Source organism: Lycium barbarum, chromosome 6 (genome assembly GCF_019175385.1).
Source record: "Lycium barbarum isolate Lr01 chromosome 6, ASM1917538v2, whole genome shotgun sequence".
NCBI classification, from domain to species: domain Eukaryota; kingdom Viridiplantae; phylum Streptophyta; class Magnoliopsida; order Solanales; family Solanaceae; genus Lycium; species Lycium barbarum.
In genome coordinates, this window is record NC_083342.1 from 6083714 (window position 1) to 6102063 (window position 18350).

At 34.8% G+C, this 18350-nt stretch overlaps 1 protein-coding gene across 6 annotated transcripts; it reads left to right on the top strand.

Annotated features, from left to right (window-relative positions):
- The first annotated feature begins 11143 nt into the window (after positions 1-11143).
- LOC132600612 (OVARIAN TUMOR DOMAIN-containing deubiquitinating enzyme 6-like) lies at positions 11144-18138 on the top strand. 6 transcript variants are annotated; one of them, XM_060313900.1, is made up of 10 exons: positions 11175-11310; positions 12856-12901; positions 12996-13827; positions 14222-14383; positions 15527-15604; positions 16451-16529; positions 16650-16795; positions 16958-17023; positions 17360-17534; positions 17688-18138. In XM_060313900.1, the coding sequence occupies exons 3-10, from the start codon at positions 13156-13158 to the stop codon at positions 17885-17887; spliced, it is 1578 nt and encodes a 525-aa protein (XP_060169883.1). In that variant the 5' UTR covers positions 11175-11310; positions 12856-12901; positions 12996-13155; the 3' UTR covers positions 17888-18138. The 6 variants fall into 6 exon arrangements, with proteins under 6 accessions (XP_060169880.1, XP_060169881.1, XP_060169882.1 ...); XM_060313897.1 differs by having other exon boundaries at positions 11144-11219; positions 12856-13827; XM_060313898.1 differs by lacking the exon at positions 12856-12901 and having other exon boundaries at positions 11155-11310; positions 12986-13827.
- Positions 18139-18350: the final 212 nt, after the last annotated feature.

Consider the following 18350-nt stretch of genomic DNA (forward strand, 5'->3'; position numbering starts at 1 on the left):
ATTGATTCGCAGCAACAGCGCCAAAATTGATAACGTCCAAATCAGCTCCTCAAAGAGAAAGTGTACACGGTCGTCGCAATATAATTTACCCAACTACGAGTCGGGGTCAAGTCCACAGGGAATAATTTAAACAAGTAAGGAATTATCACCAACTAAGCTAAGTCAAACACTTTTTTCAATATTTGTTTTTTTATTTAAAAACTAACAAAGAGAAAACTAACCTAGAAAATAAGCAAAATGATCAATGGCCACAAGCATGGATATAATGGAAATTACTCACAAGTAACGATCCAATGTATTTCACGATTTTATAACTATGAGTGAATTTATGCTAATTAGATAATGATCTCTAAAATCTCATCAAAAGTCTCTCGACCAAATCAATAAATTTCACTCTAAGCTTTCTCAAGCCTTAGAGTGTGATATTAAGTACAATCAATATAATCTCAAGTACTATCTCTAACTCAAGTTATTAGATGGGTTTTAAAGCCCCAAATTCTTGTTAATTAATCTTTCCCAACTTCAATCTTCCTCTCTCGAGCTCAAATCGAAGCAAATGAGCGAGTCTTAGGGTTAGTTAATCCCTTAAGAAACATTAAAGAACAAGATTAATTAAAACAATATTAACTCACTTCATTAGCAATAAAAATTATTCAATACATATACAAAATAAGAGATTCATCCAATACTGTAATCATAGAATATTTCCATAAACAAGATTCAAGTAATGGAATGGAGTACTATTCACTTAGATATTCAATATGTTGACACCTAATTTTCACCTCATAAGACGAGTATTTTAATTTTTAAAATTCCTGAGTCAAAGACTGAGCAAGGATGCACCCTCAAAAATTAAAATTTCAAAATCCCAAGAAAATTGCAAAAAATTGACATTTAATTATTATTCTCTAAAAATTGACAATTGCAAGAAAATTACGAGTTATTTACTTTCATAAATATAATTCAAAAAGGAAATACATATCCCGCTCAGTTTAACTCAAAAAAATTGTTAATCAAGACGACGTATGAATTATAGCCCGTTTTGAACGCATTTTTCATATCATTAAATATTCTCCAAAGTATATCAATATTGGGCTCATTTTGAAGCTTGTATTTTAAAACGACGTATTATAATTTTAATTACGAGGGAGTTTTAAGCTAATTAACTTAAACTATGTGTTATATTTTTAAAGTATGTGTTATATTTTATAAGTGGGAGGGAGTAAATAATATACTCACCCCCCCCCCCCCCCATTTACTTCTCGTCTTTTTACGCGTCATTTTTGTTTACCCTAAACGATTCCTTTCTCTCACTTTGAGAGAACCCGAGGGCAGCGCTAGGGTTTCCACCCCTTTTTAGCATAAATCAGGTATTTTCCCACCCCCTTTTGTGGTGTGGGATGCCATGGGCGAGCCATTAAGGCTTTAGCCATCTTGTGCTACCACACCACCCCAAAAGGGGGTGTGTCGCGAATTACTCGATGGTTGTGAACCCTCTCTTCGTGTTGTGTTGGCTACGTGTACACCTTGGATGAGATTTAACAGTCCTATTTGTTTGTTGTTGGTATGATTTTGTTGTTTTGTGTGTGCTGGCATACGATTCGCCATCTAGTATCTACGATTTGATTTTGTTTTGTTATTCCTTGTACAATTTGCGAAAAAATAGGAATTTTAGTCTAATTTAGTATGATTTGTTGTATTTCTTTTGTCATTACTAGTTTGAATTTGATTTTGGTGACGAGGTTGGGAAGTTGGGGGGGGGGGGGGGGGGGGGAATTCGGTTAGGGAAACCTAGAATCTTCCATTTTTTATCTCTAAATTGATTTTGCATGTTATAAATAGAAAGGGGTGTGATATTTTGAGGGGATCCTTTTTCGGAAAAAACTCATACTACTCGTCTGCTAGGGTTATGAGTTCTTCATAAGAATCTGCCTAAAACTCTACTACTTATATACCTATACTACCAAGTTGATAGATATACTACAATATATAAGATATTGCTCGAAAATACTATATGATATATTCTGAAAATCAAGAAGAAAAGGGCTTTGCAAAAGGTTCTTGAGTGATTGTTGTTGAAGAACGTTGACTCAATCTCTCCATTTGATCTTTGGGTTGCCTTTGTAAGAGGTAATATCCCTATACTACTCTTTTATTCAATTTCAGTTTTCATATGAGTTTAGATAACTGCATTGTTGTTTAAATATGTGCTTTGAGACTTTATTTCACTGATTTGAATACATTTCTGCCTTAGTTTAATTGATAATATAGTGTTGATGATGTTTAAATTGCTATAATGTGACTGAGTTTGTTTTTGAATCATGTTTGAGGTTATATTTGTTTGTTTTCCTTTTGGAATTTTGGAACTCAAAGATGGGATATAAAGGACTGTGTTGGGAGTTTAGTCTTGTTGTATTAAGCTGTTTGAGGTTTCAGCTTTTGTTATGTGGTACTGTTTCATTAGAAATTTAGCTATTTAGTCTTGTTCTTATTGATTATTGTTCATTATGTTGCGAAGATGATCCTCTCTGTTAATCATGGATTGATTTTGTCTATTAGTTTGCTTATTTGACTTGGTTTTATGTTTAAAAGATGAACTTCCAAAACCTGATAGGATATTTAAAAATGATTCACTGGTTTTTGGTTGTGTTCCCTTCATTTTATAACTGTTTGAACTTAAAAATTTGAATGATGAATAAGTGTTACTGATTTCTATGTGGTTTGTCTGAATTTGGAGTGATTAGTTCTGAAAACCTATATTGTTGACTCCTTCTAATGTCAAAAAATACTTTTAAGAAAAATAATAACTTCTTAGACTTCTCCTCATCAAAATTGATTAACTGGAAGATATTTAGATGACTTGAAAAGTTGTTTTGGATCTTCAAATGAACAACTTGCCTAGTGTTTACATGAATGCTTTAAAAAGTTGTACCTTTGATTCCTTGTGTGGTTATGAGACTATTAAAACTTAAAGATGAAGAACTTGAATGATTTATGGAATTATTTCTGCTTGTTTGGATACTGTCTTGTCTTTCTTTGGTCCTGTTAAGTGTGTTTTAAAGGGTTGAGTGGATTTTGGACTTGGTTTGTTAGATTTTGAAACTTGTTTGAAATTCTAGAAACCATTAGTGAGATACGTGGTCTTTAAAATGAGAACCTGGGTGTAAAAGATTGTTTTGGATGCTCTATGTCACCTGTTGCTAGTCTTATTGATTTATGAGAAATCCAAGTGTCATTTTGAACACTGTGTGTGTTGTCAATGCCTATTCTGTTAACCTATTTAGAAGAGGTAGAAGGGTAGGGAGGTTGGAGGCTTAAATTCTTGTTTTAAAACTAAGTGTAAGAGGTCTAAACTAGTTTTTTTAGACTGTTGTGTGACTTGTGTTCCCTTCTTACCTAGTATTTACCTGGAATATCCTGTGGTGTGTTCTTTCTTATAACTTATGCTGCTTTAAGTTGGTTCTTGGAAATTTTGTACATAGTATATCACATAGAAGATAGGCATAAGAGGGTTAAAACTAAGCCAAAGACTACTTGAAAAGACTAAGTTCAGTATTTGTGTTGTTTGTCTTTTTTCTTTGCCATTTGCCTGATCAATTCTGTAGCTTACATATTTGTACCCTGTCTTTGCTTATTGTTTGAGTAGCACCATGACTTAATATACCACTTGGGGCCTAGGGTGAGTACCATAAACACTATACCCCGCTAACTGGACCACTAGCTTTAAGTGTGCCTTCTTTAAACTCCTTCTGATTAAGACTATAACTGAGTTGTACTTGCACCTAGGAATAGTATCATGCTCTTTTGTAATCTCACTTTGGATTCCCTAAACTACTAGTGCATCCATTTGAAATTTCCATTTGGTTGTGACTAATTCTGATTACTAAATGTACCTATTTGATCTCTACTTGTGCCTTTGGCTCATTTGTTTAATTCTGGGATTGAAACTATGTTAAAACTATCATATTAAAGCTCGGCAATGTTTCCTATAAGACTGGATATGTGCTAAAGTGATCCTAAGTGATTATTTGTGACCTTTCTAACTTAAGAAGGGATTAAAACTAGAACTTAGGAGCCTAAAAAATAGCACAAATCTATGATATGACCCAGACCTGCTTATGTTAACATTGGTTTAGGAGAAATCATTTTAGACCTGCTACTTGATTCTGTGACCCTTTATTTTGACAAGTATGAAACTGAAAAGAAAATGATTTTTTCCATTAGTTAACTTCAAAATGATCTAGAAGATGAATTCCTGGAAACCATTTAACATTACATGTTTTGATCAAGACTGGCCTAGTCACTTTTTTGTTTGCTTGTTTGCCTTGTCTTTTCATTTTTGAACTTTGCTAGGCATAGAAAGATAAAAAATGATCTATCCTAAACCTTTTTAATGAATTTGGGGCTGTCTAAGGGAAAAATTGGTTAAAACATGAAAACTGTGAGATTTGTAGTCTATTTTGATCCTAGAAGAGTTCAAGTGGCCTAGATTTTGTGTGCATTTGTTGGCTTCATTTCTGGGAACCAGTATAGGATCTGTGCCTTTTCTTGTTTGCTTCTTTGACTTAGTGTGACATGATCTTCCCTTATCCTTTCCCTTCATTGTTGTTGTTTGCCCCTCTGTCACCTTAAATCCTCTATGGTTTCTATGTTCCTACTGTTGTGGCTTCTGTGTAACTTGCAGCTTCCTAATACTTTTCCCTACTTGGTTTATAACTTGACACCTCCCTAGACCTTTGTTTGAATCCTGGGATCAGTTCTGAGACCTTAGATTGAATGCAAATGAACTATAGTAGCTTCTTTGGGTGTTGTAAACCACTGATTAGTCTTGTTAACCTTCAGGGACCTCCTATGCCTTTAAAACCCATTAGAAGTCTAATATTTGGGTCAAAAAACGAAATTTTTGAGGATCTTGTTCTAGTGTTGATTTATGGGAATTTCAAGGATTAAGTGGGATGTATGTCAAGTATATTTGGAGGGTATGCCAATAAGGTTTTGCGCTCCATTGAATGTATCCTTGATGTATATCTAGTGCATATCACACCTTTTGACCCTTAGGAAAATTTTCAAGAGGGAAACGGCTTGGGCTTGGGCCAGTTATCCGCATTTCCATGCTTACTTAGTATTACTACTATTTTGGGTCTATTTTTACTTAGGTTGTCTGATTATCTACTGATGTTAGTTGTAATAAATGGGCTTTGCCCAATAATGCTGTAATTCATTGTTGGCTATGTAATAATTATTCTAGGCTTTAATTTTTGTAGTTAGTTCAATTTATGAGTGTATTCTAATGTCTTGTATACTCATTCGTATCTTTGTCCATCCAAAACCATTGGTAGGTCCCTATGGGGCCCACTAAAATATCAAGATCGAGTCAACCTTTCTCTTGGAGCAAAATGGAGCATACGTTGTGTTACGCCCTATTTGGAACTGGTCCAAAATAGTTTGCAACTTCCCGGTTCTTTTAACTGGTTTAAAAGGGTTAGAGTCACCACCTTATTTTTAAGGACAAAATAGGAAACCTATATGTATTTTTGTGTCTACTCTATTTTTAGTCCATGAAACATATGAGATTCTAGATAAGGGTTTTATTTACCCCGAGGGAAAGGTATTAAGCATCCCTCAGAGTCTGCCCAAAAACAGTCCTTAAACTTAGTTTAACTGAACACTAGAGGGGGATTATCTATCTATTTATCATTATTATTACCTGTTTTCAAAATGTTGTGATTTCATCAAAAGCCACACTAGGTGATTATATGCTAAGTATATACAATGTATAAAAAATATGTTTATACCAAGTATCAAGTATTTATAAAGAATGTATGTCGATAGGAATGTACAAAGGAGTGTAAAGAAAATATACCTCGTTCGATAGTAGTGTATTTGTTAGTAAAATGAGTATATATCTATTGGCACAAAAGGTATATCAGTTGGTGTAAATAATGTATACAACAATATAATTGATGTATAAAAAATATAAGAGTATGTAAAATAGGTATATAAAGAATGTGTGTCTATGTATATTAAAAGAATGTATGTATATTAAACATATAAAGAACATATTTCAAGTATAAAAGAGTGTATATCAAACATAAAATGTCTAAAGAATTGTATAACTAGGTATATTAATGCATAAAGAATGTAAAAATAATCTACGAATATTCATTGGTGTAAAGAGTTTATATAACAAAATTATTAAGAAAAGTGAAATGCATAAATAGGTCTATATGCTTCAGGCATAAATAGGTCGTGAGTCAAATGCATATCAAGTTTTTCATAAACTACCAGATTTATAAGATATCTGAAGATTATTGCATCCAATACAGGAGAATATGTCTCTATATAATCAATGCCAGGTCTTCACGAAAATTCTTGTGCCACAAGTCGTCTTTATATCTTATGACTTCATTTTGCTCATTTCGTTTTCTCACAAAAATTCATTTGTACCTCGCTGAATTTACACCTTCAGGTGTTCGGATTATAGGTCCAAAAACTTCGTGTTTTCAAGTGAAGCTAATTCATCTTGAATTGCATCTTTCCATTTTGGCCAATTATTTCTCTGTGTACATTCATCGACAGATTTTGGTTTAAGATCCTCATTTTGTTGCATTATTTCATCAGCAACATTATAGGCAAAAACATTGTTGAGAATTATATCATTTCAGTTCCATATATTTCCTAAGGAGACATCACTTATTGAGATCTCTTCATTTTCATTATTTGCAAGTACCTGAACCTCTTATGAGATTTTATCAATTGTTATGTCTCGTTACTCTTCTTGAGAAACCGCCTCCATATTATTATCATTTTGATTATTTGCTCCTTTTGTTTTTTGAGGATTTTTATGTTTTGAATCGATCGGTCTACCACGTTTTAATTGTGGTTTAGACTCATTTGCCTTAAGTAATTTTCCTATCGGGACATCAACTCGAATTGGAGCATTAACAGCTGAAATATGAGATTTAGTAATCTTTGATAGGTCCGTGAATGCATCTGGCAGTTGATTTTTTGCAAATAGATTATTTTTTGAACTTCAAGTTCACATTGATTTGTACGATGATCTAAATGAGATAATGATAATGCATTCCAATCTATCTCCTGTTTCAGCTGCTTATTTTCTCCCCCTAATGCTGGGTATATTGATTCATCAAAATGGCAATCAACAAATCTTGTCGTAAATAAATCTCTAGCCATAGGTTCCAATATTTTATAATAGAAGGGGATTCATACCCAACATATATCTCCAACCTTCTTTGGGGACCCATCTTTGTGCGTTGTGGTGGAGCAATTGGAACATATATCGCTCATCCAAATATTCTGAGATTGGAAATATTTGGCTTCTGACCAAAAGCCAATTGTAATGGGAAGACTTTATGATAACTTATAGGCCTGATCCTCACAAGAGTTGCTGCGTGCAAAATAGCGTGACCTCATACCGAAATGAAAAGTTTTGTTCTCATAAGCATTGGTCTAGCAATTAATTGGAGGCGTTTGATTAATGATTCAGCTAGACCATTTTGAGTATGAACATGAGCAACCGGATGCTCAATTGTTATCACAGTTGATATACAATAATCATTAAAAGCTTGGGATGTAAACTCACCAGCATTATGGAGACGAATTGTCTTAATTGCATAATCTGGAAATTGTGCTCTTAATCTTATTGTTTGAGTAAGTAATCTCGCAAATGCCAAATTGCGAGTTGATAACAAACACACATGTGACCATCTTGTTGATGCATCTATTAAAACCATATAATATTTAAATGGTCCACATGGTGGGTGAATGGGCCCACATATATCACCCCGTATACATTCCAGAAATGCAGGGGATTCAACCCCCACTTTAATTGCTGATGGTCTAGTAATTAATTTGCCTTGAGAACATGCGACACAAGAGAATTCCTTAAATTGAAGAATCTTATGGTTTTTCAAAGAGTGCCCGTATGAATTCTCAATTATTTTGCGCATCATATTAGAACCGAGATGGCTCAACCGGTCATGCCAAATAATAAAATAATTTGAATTAGTAAACTTCTGGTTTACTATGGCATGTGTTTCAACGATGCTAATACTTGTGCAGTATAAGCCGGAAGAAAGGGCGGGTAACTTTTCAAGCACAGATTTCTTACCCGACATCATTGTAGTAATAAAAAGATATTCAATTTTTTCATCATTTGTAGTCTCAATATGATAGCCATTTTGGCGAACGTCTTTGAAACTCAGTAAGTTTCTTTGAGACTTACTACAATATAATGCTTCATTAATTGCCAAATGTGTTCCCCCGGATAATAATAAATTAGCTTTTTTGGAGGCTTCAATTAATCTTATACTTCCAGATATTGTATTAACATTGACTTTTTTCATTACCAAATAAGAGAAGTATTTCTTATCTCTTAAAATAGTATGCGTTGTAGCACTATCTATAAGACATAAATCATCGTAACTGATCTTGGGTCCAACTGATGATGGGGAATTTCTATATTCTTCATAAAAATAAAAGGTACATTATAAGAAATGTGAAAACAAACAACTTTAGGAAATTGCACTAGAAATGTAGAAATTAGTAAGACATGATGTTTTAGGAAATACACTTGAGAAAAATAAACTAATGATAAACATAAAAGTAAACAACAACTTTTCTCATAGTGGTATTCCCAGTGAGATGATCAGTTCTTCAGTCAATATTATCATAGAAGTCTCTAGCTTCTAAATGAGTAATATTTGAGAGACTTTTAAAATCATCATCTTTATATGTAAGATTTGCCTCAACATCATCATGTTTGTTTGAGGGAGCTGCTTCATCATCATTATTTCAAAACGTCAAGTGTGCCTTCACGTTATTTTCTCTCCCTTTGAGGGAGGCCTGATAAAGCTTGACAAAATGATCGGGCGTATGACAGGCACGTGCCCAATGACCTTTCATACCACATCGGTGGCACATATTAACTTTACCTCTTGAAGAATTATTTTGAGAACCCTTATTGGTTTGTTGTTTATTCTCACCATGCTGAAGATAATTATGATGTCCTTTCCACGTCCACGTCCACGACCATGCCCACGATCACGGTAATTATTTTGCCTTTCCACGTCCACGACCATGGCCACGACCACGATAATTATGGGACGGGATTCATGATTTTTCATTAATAGAGTATTATTCTACTCAGCCAAAAGCAGGCATGAAATTAAATCGGCATACTTCTTGAACCCTTTTCCGCGGTATTGCTGTTGTAGCAGCAGATTTGAAGCATGAAAAGTGGTAAAAGTTTTCTCCAGTAAGTCCTCATCAGTGATAGTTTCTCCACACAATTTTAATACGGAACTTACTTGATGGATAGCAGAATTATAATCAGTTACAGTTTTAAAATCTTGGAACCGAATATGCATCTAGTCATATCGAGCTTTAGTTAATACCATCAGTTTTAGGTGTTCATATCAATCCTTCAAATTATTCCATAATTCAAGTAGATCTTTCACAGTTAAACATTCAGTTTTTAATCATTCATGGAGATGATGACGACGGAAAATCATAGCCTCGGCTTTATCTTGACTTTTGCTTTATTTCCTTGTTTAATAGTATCCAAAGACCTTTAGCGTCAAGGTAAATTTCAGCATCAAAGACCCATGATAAATAATTCTTTCCGGCAATGTCAAGTACCACAAATTCAAGCTTTGATAAGTTTGACATAGTAAAAATTATCAATAAGAAAATTTGTGGATTAGAAATAACAAGAACAATATCAATAAAAACAAGTATCACTTAAAATTTTTGAATAATTAATCAAAAGTTAGCTTTAATAAATTTCCTAAAAATAGATGGCATTTGCAAGTACCAAATTATACGTCTACTTAAACTTTGTTAAAAGGAGTCATATTCTAGCCATATGTTAATAGATCTGGATAGAGTTTTTCAATATTTTATGCATATTGTGTAGCCCTTTTTGTGCAATGTTTTTGCACTAAATGAGAAGCTAAATTCTAGATATTATTTATAATAAATAATTAGAATAAAAATTCAGTTTTTAGGTTCCTTTAAATATGCTTATCATATCAGTTGTTTAAAAAAAAAAAAGGGATATATGTACTAGGTACCTGGATAACGTGAAACGCAATTTAAGGATAAAAAGCGAACCTCGTGCTAATAATATGCTATAAAATAAAATTGAGTATTAGAATTAAGAAGCAATAAAGGCACAAAGAGTGAGAGAAACTAGTATAGTAGTATTATTACATTTCTTTTATTATTTTGAAATATCTTTACATATTAACTTTCAGGCTATATATAATGCCAAATTACTTGGAGTAGTGTTATTGCTACAGTACACAATAATTGAAGTAATGTGTTTTCTACGGTACACGAGGGGGTCATGCATCCACATCATCTATTGACAACAATCTTATATTTTATAAATGGGAAAAGGATAAAAAATACATCTCTACTTTATAAAAAGACCTAAAAGTATCCTTAGAATTTATTTTAGATAAAAAATACTTAAAGTATCATTCACAAATTTATGTTAAATTCGCTCTATCATTTAAATCCGATCCAACTAAATAATAATTCATAAGATCTCTTATTCCCTCAATACGTAGGTTTGAGGGAATCGGGGATCTTATGGGTTATTATTTAGAGCCCGTTTGGATTGGCTTACAGCTTAAAGCTGTTTGCAGCTTATAAGCTGAAAAAAATAAGTTGGGGTAGTCCAACTTATTTTTTTTGGCTTATAAGCTGTTTTCAGCTTATAAGCTGCTTTAGATAAACTAAGTCAAATGGGTCCAATTATTTTTTTGAGCTTATTTTAAGCATAAAATGACTTTAAGCTAGCCAGTCAAACACTCAAAAAAGCTGAAAACAGCTTATAAGCTAACTTATAAGCCAATCCAAACGGGCTCTTAGTTGGAACGGGTTTAAAAAATTATTTGGGGTTATTTTAGGGATAATTTCCGTCTAGGAATATATTTGAAAACTTTAAGAGTGAGAGGAATATATTTGACCCAAAATAAATTTGAAATATATTTTTAGCCCTTTTTCCGATGTACAGAGGTATTTTTGACCCTTTTTCCCTTTATAAATTAGCTCAAAATTCAGTACAATTTTAGATAGGAGGAGTAATAAAACTCAGCCTTACATTTTTCTAACTTACCTCATCTGTCTCTGTCTCTCTAGAAAATACATCTTTCTCTCTCTATATATACACGGATATATACCTTGCATAGGTATGTACTTTCTTTGTCTGGAAGTTTATTTGTACCCAATTTTCATGTAATAAACCCTAAGCTTCTACTAGTGCTGGTGATTCTAAATCAAGTAAGTTTTACCTAATTTGGTCAACTCTAGGGTTCTTAATTTGATTTTATATATTAAGATGTGTTTTTACCGAAATTTATGTTGATTTTGTTTGTGGGGTTCTTGTAATTAGCTTGAAAGATTGAATCTTGAAATCCAATTTTGACATTTTTGTGGTAAAGTTTGTATTTTTTTTTTCAAGAATTGGGGGTTGTCTTTATTTATTGCCCTGTAAATGTTTGATGACCTCTTGTGTATGACTGTAAATTTTTCAAGAATTGGGTGTTTTTTTTTTCCTCTTTTAAGTTTCTTGATTGTTGTAAGCAAGCATGGTTTAATAGAGTGTAAGTAACGTACTTGCTCTGTTTCAATTTGTTTCTCTTACTTTCCTTTTTAGTTCGTTTAAAAAAGAATCCTTTTACCTTCCTTTTTTGACAACTTTTTAATTCGAACTTTCCACATGGTATATTTAAGATCACAATATTAAAGGGCATTTTGATACATTCTGCATATCTTTAGTTTAAGATCACAAGATTCAAAAGCCTTCTTTACTTTCTGAATTTGATTTTGTATATTGAGATGTATTTTTATCGAAATTTATATTGATTTTGTTTGTGGGTTTTTGGTAATTAGCTTGAAAGATTGAATCTTGAGGGCCCATATTGACATTTTTGTGGTAAAGTTTGTATATTTATCAAGAATTGGGGTTTGTCTTTATTTATTGCCTTGAAAATGTTTGATGATCTTGTGTATGACTGTAAATTTTTCAAGAATTGGGGTTTTTTTTTGTTCCTCTTAAATTTCTTGATTGATTTAAGCTAGCATGGGTTATTTAGAGTGTAAGTAATGTATTAGCTATATGATGATACCTTGGATTCTCTTTTTGAACTTGGGTTTCGCCCGTAGTTTCTTGTCGTTTGATTTCTGTTACTATCTGTTGTTTCGTGTACTTTGCTTCTCGTACTGTTTTGTTGATGTTACTGTTCCTTTTTCTAGAATGGTTTGTTGGTGAAGCTAGGATTTTTGCCTATGAACCCCCTTGGCCCTTACTGGCTCCGCCTCTGGCCATGGTTTCTTCACTTTCCTTATTTCCTTTTCTGACCTGCTTCGATATGCTTTCTCTTGAGCCGAGGGTCTATCAGAAACAAACACCTCTCTACCTGCCAAGGTAGGGTTAAGGTCTACGTACATTCTACCCTCCCCAGACTCCACTTGTGGGATTACATTGGGTATGTTGTTGTTGTTGTCGGTCTTGAGTATTTACTTGTAAGAATGGAATTCTTTGTTTTGTAATGGATAGTTGCGACTCCGTAAAAGACAGTCACTCGAATTTTTGTTTTAAGGCCGCCCCATCGACGGAAGAAGAAATCGGGAAATAGTAAATTTGATGAATATTCATTTTATATTGTTTCATCTTTGTCACACTTCTTGTCTTCCAAGTCAAAAATAGTTTAGTTTAGGTATTTCAGAATGTTTTTGTGGTTAAGTGAAGTGAATTGGGTGATTTCCCCCCATAACTGTGTTTTTTCTTAGATTTTTGTGGTGATTTGATGGTCTTTATTGCAGTTTTGACTAGTGGAGGTGACCTTTGTAGTTGAGGCTTTACTTTTGGGTAATTTCAAGTGCCATTAGGATTAAAGAGATTTTCTTGTTTCAATATAAGATTATTGGAGGTTGGTCTCATGAGAATTTTTAGGGGAATGCAGAAATTAGTTCGCGAGTATAAGACAAAAGTGAGCTGCTGGGACAAATCGTTCAGCCAAGGTATTGGTGTGACCACCCCAAAGGCCAGGAAGCGTGACAAATTCAAAGCAACGGCTTTATTTCTCTAACTTCGGGTGAAGGAAAACTTTTCTGTTTCATAAAATGACTCGGATACTGGTTCAGCGCGGTTCTACTGGAGCTTCATCGTCTTCATCCTCAAATCAGAACAGGTCATCAACTTTGCTCCCTGGTCCGTCTTCTTCTCCAGCTCCAACTCAGCCACAGACATCTAGTAGTAGTCAGGTATTATCAGCTTTGAAAGATGATGAATTCGTGGAAGAAATAGAAGAACAGGTTGCTTTAGAGGAGTCCTCCGTTGGTTCTTCAAACTATAAAGGCGTTAATGATGAATCGTTGGAAAGTTTGGGCAGCGAACAAAGCACCAACGAGGAAAAGATTGCTGACAATGAGAAGAGAGATTTTGATAGCGAGGGCTTGACAAGGGAATTTGATGGTTTAAGAGTCGTCGAAGAGGAAAATGAGAGAAGTTCAATTCAGGGGGTTACACGTAGTTCATGTCCACCTCCACCTCCACCTCCGGTCCCACCTCCAAAACCTGCTGCCCTAAACTCAAGTCCTAGAAGAATTTTAACAGGTAGTTCACATGCTAGCCGGTTAGGATCATCTAGGGGAACCGCTGGGCGATCTACTGTCTCAACCAGGACTTCACCTGCTGGATCCAGGCCATCCTCTCCACGATCGCACTGTGAAGGGGAAGGTTATAATAGTGATGATGAGCAGAACCCTAACTTTGGATCCTCGTATGATGATGTGGTATGTTTCGCCATTATATCAATTAAAAGTAGATTATGGATAACTTATGTCCCTCCTGTTGGTCATTGGGAACAAGAATGAACTTTGTCTCTTTAACATCTGTAATTCGGATATTAACTTCCGTTCACCTACCTTATGACCCCACTATGTGGGATTTCACTGGGTATGTTGTTGTTGTCACCTACCATATGCATTCTATCTGGTTAATGATCATTTACTCCGAATCGACTAGTTCGAGTAAGCTGGCTAGGAAGTGGAAATTTTGCTCTCACTATGTAGCCTCTCAATTGAAGAAGTCACTGTATCTTGTGCCACTTAAAGTTAAACTATTTGAGGATAACTAAGGGTAACAACATAACAAAATTTGCAAGCTAACATGTTTCCTTTGTTTTAGGAGAGAGAACGCCAGTTTGAAATGGATTTAAGACGAGCCAAAGGCTTAGAAGTTAAGAGAATGTTGGAAGATGGGAATTGCCTTTTCCGTGCTGTTGCTGACCAAGTATATGGTGATTCTGAAAATTATGATTTGGTCAGGCAGATGTGCATTGACTACATGGTAATCTTTCTACCAAGGAGTCACTTATGAAGTCATGTATGATGTACCAACATTTGATTGTAGAATACAAGAGTTGGTTAATGTGGATGATGCTTATTTTGTTAATATGTTTCCTGGGCATAGTTGACAATAGAGACATTAGAAATGAATTAGTCTGATTTGTAACGTCAATGTTATCATAAGTATAGTTAAGTTATTGGTGGTTTGTGTTTTTTCAAACATCAATTAAATTTGGAACACATCAAAATTGCTGGATGTCTATACAAATAAATTATGTTATTTGCTATGTTGCTCGGACGCTTCAAAATTATTGATGGGTGCGTGTCGGATCCTCCAGAAGTAGTGCATTTTTGGAGGATCCGATACGGGTGCGGCAGCATTTTTGGAGAGTCCGAGCAACATAGGTTATTTGGCCAAAGAGCTATTGCTATCTTCAGTAGCATGCTTCCATTTATTATTCACCTCTAGTCTCCCCTGAGACCAATGATGATCAGCTCTCGGAAAATGCTATACCGTGTAAAGTTTGCAGCAATTACCTTGCTTTTTCCTTTATAAGTAATAATTACCAGGGTTTTGCTTGCCAATTTCTTGTTTTCTTCCTACAATTACCCTGCTATACATCCTTGGGTAAATTTACCTTCTGGTTTAGTGCGCTCATGTTTGTGTAATTTAACTAGACAAAAACAGCTACTAGAGTTTCATGGGTTAAGTGAGGTTCTGTGTGTCTAACACCTTTTTTAATCTTTTTGGGGAGGGTGGGAGTTGGGAGCAGGTTTATAGGTATGTCTGCATTTAGTTCTTTCTTTGGTTTTTCAGTTCATCTTGTCTGCTTCTTGCAGAATCTAAGTCAGTATGGCAGTCCTTTTCAGAAAAATAATCTAAGTAGACTTCCCTCTGATGCTTCATCAATTGGTGTCCTGTGTTCCCTTGGAATCCAAGTCCTTAACCGAGAGAATATAAGAAAACTATTTTTTGTAAAGGCATCCATGTGTACGTTGTGGCTGGAGTTACTTAATTTTATATCTACTAGGAGTATTTATTATGTTCAGAAGGTTGATATAAGTTCTCTTAATCATCACTATCTTTCTGCAAAACCTTTACTATCCCTCATTATTTATTTCTCAATGAGCTTCTTTGTAATAGGAGCGGGAAAGAGACCACTTCTCTCAGTTTATTACTGAAGGTTTCACTTCCTACTGCAAGAGAAAAAGGAGAGACAAGGTAAGTGACGTGGTAGTTCACTAGTATTCCGTGTCTCATTTGTTGCTTCTGTCAGACTGGTAGAAATTTCAAAGCATTTGTTATACATTCAAAAGGTATGTCCTCTTTATGGTCTTAGAGATAATTTCTCTGTATTACCATTCAAGTTTATGCATTTTTCTAGATGATACAGAAAAATGAACTGCTTCAATGTGAATTCACTTTTCTTAAAAATTCATTGAATATTTTCAAACTTTAAGTGTACTGTTGTTCAAGGGATGTTCTAATATCCGTGTTTTAATGTTAATTATTTGCTTATTATATGTTTAATCCATTATGGTAATCTGGTATGTCTCATTCCCACTTTTCGTATTTTGTGTTTGTTTATTTGTCTGTTTGTTTTTTTAAGGGTGGGAGCACTTAGAGTTGAAGTACATTTCTCCATCTGTGGGAGAAATTGTTAGGGCAGGGGGGGAGTTAGTAGTGTTGTACTTAGTTATTTCCTTGGTTCTTTTTAACCATTTATGTTCTTAATTTTGTGTTTCTTGATTATCTTTTTATTCACTCCATTTAGTTTATTAAAAAGAGTTTCTGGCTGCTGTTCGAGTATAGTGTCCATTAATTTACACGTGTTATTTCTTTTCCTTAATAAAACAAACCAAAAAAAGGAGATTCCGGCTGGAAGTCGGAGAAGAGCTTATATCTACTACAGACATCAATTTCTTTCAAGAGCTCATGTTGATCGTCTTTGTGGCTACCGTTTTGCTTGTCAATTCGGCATATATGTTGCTGCATGTCTGCCTTTGTTCCTTCCTGTATCCTTTTAAAGGGGTCATCAGATTAATGTTCTCATTATTGGGTTGCTAGGTTTATGGCAACAATGTGGAGATTCAAGCTTTATGTGAAATGTATAATCGCCCTATTCATATATATTCTTATAGCGCAGGTAAGCTTTCTTTTGTTTATTCTTTTTTAGATACCAGCTGTGTGCCTAAATACTAAGCCAACCTCCGTGGATTCTATGTTTGTGCTGCCTAAATTTAATATCTGGAATTCACTAATGCAGAGCCACTCAATACATTCCATGGAAGTTATAATACAGACAGCCCTCCTGTTCGACTCAGTTATCATCGTGGAAATCATTACAACTCCCTTGTTGATCCACGTCGATTAACAATTGGTGCTGGCCTTGGGTTTAGCAGTATACAAGGGGTAAAAAATTTAATCTATATAGCTATAAATGGATAAACCTCATCAGCTGTGTGCCTACAGCTCTTGGGTGTTGAATTATGTGGGTGATGTTATTTTTACTAACTTTGTAGATTATCATCTCGTTCTATCTTTACCTTTGCCCTTTTTTTTTATTTTTTATAGAGGAACGTTGATAAGGATCAGGTCAAAGCAGCAATAAAAGCTCAACAAGATCAGCAAATTGATAATGTAAGCACCGTAAAATTCATTTTGATAACCCTCAGGGTTGGCCTGGTGGCAATTGACTTGAGCCTTGGGGTGCTCCCTTTCAAGGTCTCAAGTTCGAAACCCGCTGGGTGCAAACAATTTCTGAGGGCCATCGGACTGGGGAAACCCTGAATTACCCGTGGTGCACTTGCGGGAAACTCCTTGCCGAGGGCCTGTGCACCCCCGGGATTAGTCGGGGCTCAAAGAGACTCGGACACCCGGCGCTAATAAAAAAAAAAAAAATCATTTTGATCTGAATCACTTCGACGAACCGGGCATTCATGTTTGTTTCGTGTTATGTTAAATGGTTCAATTCAGGCACTTCTGGCAGAAGGACGCTTTTATTCAGATCTTGAGCTCACTGAAAAGGAGATTGAACGCATGGTAATGGAATCTTCTAGGGCTGAGTATGTTGCCAATGACAAGTTCAGACAGCTACTTGGTTGTCGAGAATCTTCCACTTCTAGTGCTGAACCATCATCATCGGGAACTAGTAAGTTCGAGTTATCATTCAATGGGAATTTAGCCTTCACGAAATATACACGATTCTTTTGTTTGTTCTTCTATTGATATAAAATCAACTTTTTTCTGTGACTGCAACTCTTCGACTATCTTGATCCTGCTAAGTCTTTTTGTTGAATCGCAGGATCATCAGGAAGTGACACACGACAAGAAGGCAGTCGAGAGGTCCTTAGTGACTGCATCCAGATTATGCTGTCGATGGGATTTAGCTACGCACGAGTAATAGAAGCTTATAGCATATTCGGGGACGATGCGGATTCCATGGTATGTTATCTCATCGAAACCAGCAATAGCAGCAGACGTAAAGGGAAAGCAACTGAATGAGGAAAACCAAGAAAGACTTGCAATGAGATAGTGGTTTCTTGTTTCTCTCTATTACTATAATAATAACTTTAGCTTTGTCTCTGGAATCTTGAACGTATTATTCAGTCTTAAATCTAGCATCTGTGTGTTTCAGGCTAAAATAGAGCTTGATTTTCCAAATTTGCTGTTGTTGAATGCTTGCAATTCCGAATAATCTCTTTTTAGCTGTGTTTTACAGATAAAGGTTGATCTATCTTTTCCTATTTTGTCGATATACGTCTTTATGATGCCTTGATGTTACGTAATGATTGAATTCAGTATATCTGTTACTCTCCGTTCACTTTTATTTATCTACAATGGACTTTGCAAGCCCCTTGAGAAACAATAAATGAAGTGGATATTTGACTGTAATACCCATGATAATGATGTCAAGATTCAATATTAGTTAGTTAATGTTAAGGGTAAAATAAGAAAAATAAAATTG